We start from the raw sequence: 12,287 nt of genomic DNA, 5'->3' as shown, positions 1-12,287 counted from the left end.
ACATTGACGTGTATCGTCTACATTGGAAATTATTCATCCGACCACGTTTCCGTTGACGTTACTGAATAGATGATATACCGTTGACGGTGTCGACGTAGTTTGAATAGAGGGACAGTCGGATACTGCAGCGAAGAATAGAGAAACTGGGCTTGGAAGATGCAACCGACGAAGAAGCTGAAGTACTCGACAATGGTTCAGGGATACATTCGATTCCCCCGTAGGGTAGGTTCGCATGGTAAAATTGAATGCACCGTTTCCAAAGCGTCATTTTGGCACATAGTGCGAGGAACCCTTTACGCCATATCGACCCTTCAACCTCGAGCCACGATTCCGCCCACGTCGTGTATAACCGCCGGGGGCCCACGCAACGGGGTGCTTGATCGTTACCCCTGCGAATCGGTGGCCTTTTCGTCAGGCTCTCCACGATCCGAACCAAGCGATCAACGTAAGTAATCCCCGTCTTGTCTGTGTTCAATGCGCGGAATCACTTGGAAAACTTTCTCGCACTAGGCGTCACTTGGCCCCGCGGAGGCGTCGTTCGCGCGACGAATCAAACGCCATTTCGAAATCGAACGCCGCGCGGATGATGATCCGTGACAACACACGGCGGTACTGAACGAATGGACAGGACATCCAGCGAACGGGCTAGCGATCAGGATCGTTCCGTGAACGGAGGAGGGACAGAAGCCGCGTATAGGAGCGTTGCGATCCTGCGAGAGTGACACAACGCACTGGCCCTCCGCGAGGAACACCGACACTGGCACGCACACGACCCGCTCCCACGGACCAACCAGCACGCACACACACATACACAGCCACGCAAACACACAATTCCACACGCACACCACCGACCGACAATCGCAAACAACACACAATGTTCTCGCGCGTACGGTAAAACCGTGACTTCGGCTCTCTGCACGCTGCTGGCTGGCTGCTCGCTTCTCCAACTTGCCTCCAGCCGGGAAGAGAACAGACAGACGGACGGTCGAGCGCACAGAGAGGGAGAGAAACTCACGCTGTCACACGCTCGAGCACTCTCTTTCTCTCTCTCTCTCTCTCTCTCTCTCTCTCTCTCTCTCTCTCGCCTTGGGTCCGTGCACCGTTTGTATACGTGCACGAGGGGGATCGAGCTAGATGAACAGAGTGTGTGTAGGTTGGACGAGAGAGCGCGCGAGCTTGTTCACCGGCGTGGCATACACACACATACACACAAAAGTATATGTACACAAACGAGAATCCCTCTGACAAGCCGGCATATATACACGTGCGCTCCGAAATGTGCGTGAGAGAAAGAAAGGCGGAAAGAAGGAGGGGACTCAGTGAGTGGTGGGGGGAGGGACGAAGGGGGGATACGCGATGTATAGTAGCACATTTCACACACAGCCGCACCGAGAGAGAGACAGACAAGAACGTGTGTGCGTTCGTTTAGGTTCGTCGTGCGGCTCGCTTGTAACGCGCGTTTCCCTCGGCAGTTCCCCGCTTATCGCGTCTTCTTCACGCCGGGGGACAAGGAGACTTTGTCGTGTCGCGTTCTAACCACACGTACCGGACCACTCTTCTCGAGGAGGCACGCCGGAGTGAAAAATCGTGAAAAATCGATCGGGGGAACGAAGAGGCGCGCCGGTGGCGACGACCGAAACGGCGTGGTTGTATTCCCCACCCTCATGGTTCGTTTGTCAGCTTCCTTCTTGCTCTTCCCTAGACTCTCTGTCTTTGTCTTCCTTTGTGTCTCTCTGTATATCTATACCGTGGTCGCTCCGTCTCGCTCTATCTTCATCTCTTACTGTTTATCCACCCACGTTTTCCTTTCGTCTCTCTCGCTTTCTCACAACTGTTCCTCTGTCTCTCTCTCTGTTCTCACAACTGTTCGCCCTTCGTTCTTATCTCCTTCTCTTTTCCGTTCCAACCGGCAACATCCTCTCTCTGACTCGCGCCGCTGTGTGTCACTACCATCCTCGTCGATCGCACGATTCCCCCGCTCGTCGTCTCCTCGTTCACCACGGTCCTTGCCCTGTGCCAATGTATGGATTTTCAGGCAGTCCCCGGAGAAGGGAAATTCGGAGCGGCGATTATTCGCGATCCCGACGAGGCGGAGGCCGCTGCCACGATATGGCGGAGGAGGATCGACGTCGAGGATGAGACAGGCGACGGCTGTCTCGATCGCCGCTGCGATGTGACTCACGGAGGAACGAAGATAGGCCCCTGTTAAAAAACACGCACGCGGACGGCCATGAAAATCCCGGAGCGTGCTTCTACGATATACCCCGGCAGCGAAACGACCGCCGAGAACAACACACGAATGTGTCGGATCGCCTCTCACGGACGTGGCGGAGCGGAGAGCAGCTGGAAACCTGCTGGCGAGCGGCCGCTTCAGGGACGTAGGAGACGATCTTCGTACCACGTGGCCCGTAACTGTCATTGCCAGGAAACGTGATTCGGGTGGCATAATAATCGTGATCTTTTCAGCGGGACCGATAAGAATCTACCGGCTGGACGGAACGGTGTCATTAGAACCTGGTCGCCGGGTGGTGACGTCGATATCTCTCGTTCGATCACAGGTACAGATGTCGCCAGCCTCCTGTCAGTCCGTTTTCATTTCGGATAGAGGACTAGTCGAGCGAGTGGCGAAGCGGGATCTCGTGTCCGGGAGGTTTCAGACCGATCGAATTTTACGAGGCTGCTCCCCCAGGGTGGCAGGTTGCTTCCTGAGTCTTTGTTCCGTGTTCTCACGTCGGTCGCGGGAACAATGGGGGACACCGTGGAACAAAACGATGCTGCGAGTCCGCAGGATCGTGATAGGACGTTCGGTAATTACGTATCAGCGGATACGATACCGGGTGAAATTGATAAGTCCCGTCGTCGAGACGGTTTCTAACGTTGAACGGGAAACACGATGATGATATTCTTTCGTCTCTGCCGAGGGAAGACACAATGTAGCTCCAATGTTTGGAGCGTCCTTCGGACGTTGAAAAAGAATGTCGCTTCTTAAAAGAATGTATAACCGCGGGAATAAGTTAAATTGGAAGAGATCGGTGAATATATAAATATTACCATCCGCGATTTTGCATAGTAACACAATGATCCGAAACAATATTTTCAGAGTCAATTTGGTATGATGTGTTTGGTATTGTCACCCTAAGTTTCCTTGTAATATGGACTTTTCTGTTCGAATATACGGGAAATGTTACGTTTACCTATGAAACCAAAGGTGCCACTAATTTTTTATCGCACAATGTATCTCTCTGGTCTGAATGTGGAGCAATGCCATACAGTGGCTGAAATATTTGAAGCAAACGAGTAAATGGCCAAAGTTGAAGTCCTTAAAAGAATCAGGGACATGCGAATCATCAGAAAAAAGCGAAAATGGACCGTGACCAGAATAGCGGAGGTTTGCATAAAATTTCCGAAGTGTAGCGTTCGCCTTTATTGTGCTGCGGGAATGGAGCACCGTCACTGACGTCCAGCGAATTCAAATGATATCATTGACTGCGCCAGTTATGGAAAGATTGTACGGTCGTTTCACGGACGTTACGTTACGGTCTCTATTTGTTCGCGTAATCTGTGTGTTCCGACTGATAGAGACGATTAAGAGAAACGCACACAACCGTCTGGTCGTATAATTAAATTAATTCAGACCTTAGCGAAGGCGTTTCAAGAGGCTCGTAAAATATTTCGCCACGGAACACCTTCTCGTCGACCCATGCAAAATTATCTTTTTGCGTGGTAAAGATAACGAAAAAATCGTGATCTTGATACGAGCTCCATAAAACCACGTGTTAGGAAAAGTTGATTAATCCTTATCGTTCAGTTGTAAACAAAAAACAGAGTGACATCTAGCGAAAGACCAATCAAGTTTAACGATCTTCCCACTCTCGTGCATTATATTTTATCGTTTATCGATAGTTTTCAAACTATCGTTATTATATACATACTATTTTAAAGATATTTCAACATTTAACATTTTTTACATAACTTTATCAAATTCGATTGTTTATTTATCGTGTTCTGTTTCTTGACCGATCGATGGTAAGTATACGACCGTATAGGAACCTTCTTTAGCGGTCTCTGATAAAATAGATACCCACGAAATTCCTTCGCCGACCGAAGGTACAAAGATATCTGACGGGATTCTCTGTTTTATCGATAGAACGGGGAAGTCCAAAAGCGCGCCAAAATATAAACCTTGCCAACAGTACATCGATCGACTCACGGACCAACACTTTCTGTTGGCTTCTAGCACTTACCTCCTTCGTCGGTCATCACAGAAATGGTGGTCTCAGGCCCATGCCCCACCGGATTGAACACTCGCAGCGACACCAGGTATTGCGTGTACGTCTCCAGGTTGTGTATACTGTGGTTCTGCAACGGAAAGGTAACGACACGCCAACGTTAAAAAACTCGAAGTGGAAGAACAACACCGATGTACAACACAGATAAAGGAATGATTGAAACGCATTCTTACGTAACTTACGTCAACGGTCGGGTTACGTAAGTATATGTCTTTTACTTCCATATGCACTTTGTCCCGTGGCCTGTACCCTATCCGATAGCCGAGGAACTCGCCGTTGATAGTGTCGCGGCTGGGAGCATTCCAGGCCAGATAAATCGACGTGGCCGAGGTATTATAAGCGGTGGTAATTACGGGCTTCCCCTCGGGTCCTGTGGACAAAAAGAAAAGGAAAATCGAAACCGTAGACGCGTCAGCACGTTTCGAGGTAAACAAAGTCGACGAGATATCGACGTTTCACGTCGAGCATCATGAAAACATCCAATATTCCCCGTCGGATGTTTACCGTTCGAGGTTTTTCATTAATGCATATTTTTCACGAACGTGAGCTTAAACATTCGGTTCTTGCCGCCCCCTTCCTACTTCACCCTCTACAAGCATGTATCGTCCGTTATTCTGCACCCTTCTCGGCGTAAACCCATTCGAAGCTTCATATTTGGCGTTCCTTCCGGGGATGTCGGCAGACACCTAATTGGCTGGTCTGGTTAAATTCTGTTCTCCTGAGCATACCTTCCGTTCTGTGTTACAAGAAAAGGTATTAACCTTGTGAAATTTGGACAAAGTGCAATTGACAGGTTTGACATTTGGGCAGCTGAGTGAGCAAGTTTGAAATTCGGATTATCCGCTAGGTCGCGATTATCGATTCGGCTGCAATTTTAAACGAGGAAGTATAGAATGCCGTGTATCTCTCAAAGTTGTGGCATGACGAAATGGTAACGAAAGCAAAAAAAAAGTCTCGTCGAATAGTCTCGCCGGTCGATGGCCTAGAGTAAACAACTAGCAGTGGCCAGGGAGGGGAGGAAACATCAAAAGCCCCTGAAACGATCTAGATCAACTCGAGTGCCATTGAAGTTTCATTTCTGTCCGGTAAAAAAGTATTCATCGTGATTGTTGGGCGATCCACTAGCAATAAATACCAGTCGATCGAGTTTGTTTTTTATCGTTGATCATCGCCGTATAAAACTCGCCGATCGGACGAGCATACTTAATTCGAGTTCCCATTATCCCACCGGAACCAGGCTCGAGTATTTTCAACAGGCCTCTCGGTAATATTTTCAACAACGGATAGCTTTCAATCCGTTTAAAGAGTTGGGCGTGTGCAGTTCAATTTTTTTTTCCGCGCAATCAAATTTTCGAGATGTACGCCACGCCCCCCTCAGCATCATATCGACGATATCCCGGCACTAATAATTAACGTTCCGATAAAACAAATACCAACCACGTTAACTTAATTTATCGTGGTCATTCATCAAAATCAATTAAGCATTTATTGAATTATTCCATCACGAAAATCTGCGAACTCTATGAAATGAAATGGAAATAGGATTTTGCCTGATCTCAATGCTTCTATTTCCTCTTGTTGCCATTCGAATTTAAAATTTAAGCAATTGCACATTCCTTTGAGATTGTACCGCGTACTTTGTTATTGCACGGCGTTGAATTTTTAGAATTTAACAAAGTCGCATTTAAGGTCAAACGCGTTTTCGATTGCTCGTTAAAGTAATCCCTCTGAATTGCTGCACTCCTTTATGCTCGGTTTCGAGAAGTTGTTGGAAATGTTGTCTTTTATGCAATGCAAATGAATCTTTGCAATACTTTTTTTTAACTATAAACTGTACTCTCATTCAGCAAAATATCGTTTCATGGTCTGAAGTATAGACGGCGGTGAAACGGGGGAAAATGTATACTGTTTACTTCCTGAATTTTTACTAAAAACGGTTTTAAACCTTTGGCTTAACGAACGACTATATAACGTAATAGAGACTTTGATAAGTATCCCAGAATTCTATCAGAATCTTGAAAGTCTAAAACAGTAATGAAAATAGGCTTTGACTTAAAAGACCCAGTTCGCATACGGATTGTGAATAACTATGTTAGCCTATGGAAGGTTAAAAAATTAGCCAATCTAAATACACGTTAAAGAATTTAGCCGAATATTCAGGTCGACGCTATTGTTTGTTGTAATTCACGTTTTTCCCTCGATTCTCTCCTAAAGGATTTGCTTGACGCACCCTTATCGCGACCAACGAAGACGAAAAGCGGTACCAAGGTCTTCAGCCTCGAATAATTAGCGCAGCTCGAGGGACTCCGGCCTTATCGTGTCGCCAATATTCGCAGTGAAACTTCGTAAGCTCCTAGCAGCTCCAGTCTCGCCGAGAAACCGGAGGAACTGTCTCAGAAATAATTTCGGGCTCGTTTAATGCTCGCTTCGCGTCAGTCAACGACAGAGTTTACGTGAACTTCCGGTGGGCCTAGCAAGACGGTTTCCCTGGTCGCTGCGTAAGAACGAATGGTCCATGGAAATAAACAACCCTCGGAACACCGGGTATAACGGTATAGCGAATGAAAGTCATCGGGGTAATTAATGCTCGAAAGACCACACGGAACGAAATGTGACGAGCAGCCGTCTCTGGTCGAATAATTGCCCGGGACAGCGATTATGCGGCAAATTGCTCGAACGAATCGCGTTGACAGTGATCGTTCCCCGCCGGAATCCGGGCAATCCGCGTCGATTGTGGCGCAGAAAATGGTGGAATACTTGCCGGTGAGATTAATTGAATGTACGAAGCTATCGTGGAGCCTGGGGCTTGATGTGAATTAATTGCGAAGGAAAATGTTGAGTTTCATTAGGCATTTTGGACAAGAACGATGAATTAGCGAGGTTCAACGTTGTTGTTGTATTAATTTAATCCGAATATATTGCGTACTGATTTAAAATCTAAGGAACTTAAGAAATACATTTTAGTAGTAGGAAATTGAAAGAAGGAAAGGGACCAGAAGAATTTAAAAAAAATGGGGAGTGTATGAGAGGACGAAAATATATTTCCAAAGGATTAGGGTTAGAATAATGGGAAAATGTGTAGGGACAGGATGCTGTGGATTTGATGGTACTTTAATCGTGTGTATGGAAAAATTACAATAAAACAGAGCGAGCGGAAGCAGAGGTTGCTCGTGAGGGTACATATGGGTAATGTGGATATTGGTATTACAAGGATCTTATAGATAAGGCAAACAGACGGAGGATCAATATGTGTACATATTTCGATTATTCGATTAGACATTTCTTATTCCTATTGCTAAGTACTATAACCCCTACCATAGATTTGTACATCATACTTGATGGGAAACTGATTTATTCTTTTCTGACTAAGGGACCTTAGAGCCCTTAGTCACTACGTGAAGTAAGTCGCATTACCCATTCATTTATTTCTGTCAGCTTGGTCCTGTTTCTCAAAGTCTTCAGTCAGTCAGTAGGTTGATCGTCCAACACTATTACAGTATTAACTTCACCATTAAAACGAAATTCGGCTCAAAAGGGTTAAATCGAACACATTCCGTCAACAGGGATCCTCTACTTTAAAAGGATTTAATAGAAAAACTTATGTCACAGGCAATTTGGGGTTCGCTAAGGGTAACCAATGAAGGGGCAACAACGGCTAGTCGCAGCAGCAAACCACTGCATCGCGGAACCGTAATTAATTCGAGGAGCAACTGTTCGTAGGGGTGGAAACTGGGCCGAGTCGCGTCGAAACACACGGAACTTCACGATTATTTTCCGCCACTTAATTTCGCCGGTGAGCAAACTTTTGAAAACGCCGGCCGGCCGGCTTATTATTCATAAGCCTCCGGACAATGTTCCGTTTCAGCGTCTCGCCGCGGATATTAATTACGCGCCCGTTAACTTCCCGTTCACGGCAGTTATTTTTTATCCGGGCCGCCCTTTGTTATCTTCGCCGCGCAATTAACACCTCGCGACCGGGCATTAATAACTCCCGTGTTGCGTGTATTAAGCGTTCCGCGAATTCCGCCACGAGCGCGGAATATTGCGCACGGTGATTTTTCAACGATGTCGGTGAATGTTCGGATGATTCACCTTTCTGCGTTAAATCGAACGAAACGGAAAGAAATAAGCAGTGTATTGCAATGGAATCGAAAGATATAATGAGTGGAAATAATACGATATACTGTACACAGTTTTTATTAAAAAAAAGATATAAGGGATACAGGGTGTCCCCAGAATCGTGGTATAATTGATCGGGTGGTAATTCTATATGGAAACATAAATCGAAGAGAAAAAGTAATATTTTTTCATTTATGGCTTAGTTTTCGAGATAATCGAATTGGAAGATCTGCCGGAGCAGATTGATTTCACTAGAGTGTCTGTTCATTGCAGTCCGTTTCTACTTACTACCATACACGCGTTTCAGGATTATTCTTAAACTCGATTTTCTCGAAAACGATACTTTAAATGAAAAAATTTTGTTCTTCTTTGTCGATTTATTTTTTCTTGTGGAATTACTATCTGGTCAGTTGTACCATGATTTTGAGGAGACACTGTATATTAGGTCGTGTCCGAATGAGGGAGAGATTTGTCGCTCCACGGGCTTATCGTTAAGAAATAATGACAAACTATTGATAATTGTTTTTTGGTGCCCTGTAGTGAGTTTAATATTTCTGGAAACCCAGTGGAAAATTTTTTAATGGAATAATTACAAATTTATGGAATACCGAACAAGCGAGAAAAAGTTTCTTTGCATCTGCTATGGAGCGTGCTATAAAAAATGTGATATTTATTGTTATATTTTTTCTTTATTCCATAAAAAGGTGTATTACTTGTCTTTACAGTGTAACATCCATGATACCCCTAATTCAAGTATTATAATAAAAGGCGGCTGTCCGAAAATATCTCTTCTGTACTGCATCTTTTATTATTAGCGAGTGATGTGTTATCATTCATTGAGTATATTTATATTCTTGTCATCCACTCAATGGAAAAAGGATATAAAGTTTGAACAAAGACGATTATAGGAGAAAGTTCATTTAACTTCATTCATACATAATTTATGAACAGCGTAACTTTAATGCTTCATTTCTTTTAATATTCATGCCTACGAGGATAAAAGTCGCAAATGTCTCCAACACCGATTTTTTATTTTCTTTTTAATACGAATATACAGTACAGAAGGTTGAAAGATAAACTGCAATGTAATAAAGATTTAAATGGTGTAATACTAACGAGGCATAAACCTTACTCACGAATGCAAAGATTAGAAACGAACAAAGTGAGAGTCAGGCGAACACTGACGGTAAAACTAATCTGATACCTGTAAGCAATATCGCGAATCTTGGTCCGTTTCGTACTTCATCGACCATATAATTCGTTCTCAACATTTAACCCTCGCCAATACCAAGCTAGGGGGTATTTATGTCCACCATATTAATATTTTGGGAATTCCCACTAAAATAGTTGCTTTAAAATTCTGAAAAAATTAGTTACTTTGTAAAAATATTTTTACAAGAACATGAATATTGTTAAATAGAAATTTGAAAAAACTTCAAGAAATAATAAAAATAATCGAAGAATAAAGCAGTGGCACAACAAACATGGAAAAACTATAAACTAAAGAAGACAGCAAGTATATGTGTATGGTCCATATGATACCTCTGTATGTGACAGACCCAGTAAAAAAAACTGTTACATGTCAGGATTCTGATGATTGTCAAAGTGAAACTGACCGAATTGCCTGGAGTCCCATTTCGAAATAAGTTCTGTAACTTTAGAAAACATTACTTATAAAACTGTTTATATACAATAAATTCTTGTTAATTTCAATGGAATATTGTACTCTAGGTCGTTTATTCCCAGATATATTCTACAAAGTACTCCTCTCTTAGTAGTCTGTGTAGCAAAAAAAGGCTTGGTTTACTAGGATTAATACAGAGATATCCTCTTTTGTCATTCTGTTCCTGTCTTGACTTCATCATCCGGGACCTCGTCGTAATTTATCCCTCCACGGCGGCCAATTAACGAAACAACCGGTATTATTAACACGTGGCTGGAAACATTGTCAGGCATTACGAGCGTACGCGGTCCGTGATAAGTCTTTCGCGCGATTCCGGCCGGCTACTCCACCGGGCAATTTAGCCGGGGTAATAAATGCGAGCCGGGCGGTTTTTTTTTGCTTCACCGGCGTTAAATCTGCGTTAAGTTATCACGATCCTGCCGGGGTCGCGTTTATGATGGTCGCTGGCCCGCTTTTACGTGCACGCGATAAAATTACGAAGCACCGATTTTATTTTCGGGGCACCGATGAAGTTCACACGAGACTCCCAATGTCGCAGACTATCCTCGCTATTCGATGAAATTAATTTTCTACGAGATTGGTAAAATAAGGAACTGATCCAACGCGTTCGAAAACACAGAAAGTATCGCGGGTTCTTGTGGAATAATACAAATTAAGTACATCGCACGTTCGTATCCAAACGTGGATACATTAGCTGCGAATCGATGCGACACGCGAATGTTTGGGAAATTTTAATTATATTCAAGTATCTTGAAATTAACTGATCAGAACGATAAGGCCGTTGAATTGGTTTTTCCACGCTCTATAATGATATAGAAACAACATATAGGGTTCCATTGAAAGAAACACCGATGATCCTGAAACCTCGTAAAAAATGACCCTGAGGAAATGTTGTGTAAAAAATGGCCTTTGCCCTGCCTTGGTGGGAAAAAAATGGGTTTTGCTACGCAACTCCTAAAAAAGAAAAATGTTATATTAACTAATATTTTCTATATAAAGATAAATCTAAAAACTACTTGCAATAATACTGTAAAATTTACCTTAATGCAATTCACCCTTATTTAATCATTTCATTTGACAGTTATCTGTACTTCCAATCTGATTCCGTCAAATGGCCGTCATCAGAAGTCAAAGTCGAGCTAGACCAGCGTAGAACACAAATTTTCCGGCGAGAATTCACCAACTCCTTAGAGGGAGAGAAGTAAAACCGAGTCGTAGAGTTCTTCGCGAGATCCCCGTCCGCGTCGTCGTTCAACTTCGTAACTCAGCGTGATTACTGGCTCGCGGTGGCTGGGACGTTACCGAAATTAGCGGCCGCGACGACCCACGGAATCCTCCAATTTTCGCAACAGAGCCGGCCTTCGCTCGCCACTCCGCCTCCCCTCCCTTCACCATAGGAGTCGCGTGTGTACGCGGACACGGCTGTCCCGATGGCTAATTGGTGGCTCTGTTACGACGTATATTTATGGGGGACAGGCGAACGAGCAACGGAAACAGGAACGAGAGAGTTCGTGTGTACGTATTGGTCCCTGCCGAAGTGGTAGGAGAAATTTCGCTTGTGCCCTATTGATCTGGGAGAGACAGAGAAAACACCCTGCCATCGGGGAGGGGCGTATTGGACAGCGGCAGGGGGGCAGAAAGGGCAGCGTTTCATTTAAACTACCACGAATTCCTCTGCACTACGATGAACTTATCGCGTATTCTCCCCCTCACCCTACCAACCCCATTTCTCTGCCCGTTGTTCCACTCGATATCCACGAATTAGTATCGCGATTTCGAATATGGCGATGATGAAATGGACGAGAGATCTAACTGCGATCGAATGCTGACGCGTTATCGGGTGATCCTCCGTGCGCGTCGGTTTCAATTCCGTCCGTTTGATACGGGGTGGCTCTACCGCATTCGAGGATTCGGAATGCTTGTGTTATTTTTCAACAGAGTAATGGGCGCGAGTGGTGTTGAAAATTTGGAGTCGATGGTAATTCGCAGAGATAGTTCTGGATTTCGTTATGGTGTGTTATTGTTTTGTATCGTGTATAAAAGATGAAACTGAATGTACATAGAATAAAATGAACAGTTTAGTAAAATTAGATGGATTTTTATTTTCCATGAAGTGAAGTTATTTGACGATGTAGTAGGTTTCTCTTCAATTGTGGTTTTCATAATTTTGTCCGCAAAAGTGAAGCATGAACATT

The 12,287-nt window shown here is 44.3% G+C and overlaps 1 protein-coding gene across 1 annotated transcript in view; it reads right to left on the bottom strand.

Moving 5' to 3' along the window:
* LOC107188982 (tyrosine-protein phosphatase 99A-like) overlaps positions 1–12,287 on the bottom strand; it is a 313,066-nt gene that overhangs the window by 30,664 nt on the left and 270,115 nt on the right. The window contains 2 exon segments of the mRNA XM_015577398.1: positions 4,245–4,359; positions 4,472–4,659. Of these exon segments, the coding sequence (XP_015432884.1) occupies positions 4,245–4,359; positions 4,472–4,659 (303 nt within the window).

Source organism: Dufourea novaeangliae, unplaced genomic scaffold (genome assembly GCF_001272555.1).
Source record: "Dufourea novaeangliae isolate 0120121106 unplaced genomic scaffold, ASM127255v1 scaffold16, whole genome shotgun sequence".
Lineage (NCBI taxonomy): Eukaryota > Metazoa > Arthropoda > Insecta > Hymenoptera > Halictidae > Dufourea > Dufourea novaeangliae.
This window is presented reverse-complemented; position numbering and strand designations above follow the sequence as displayed.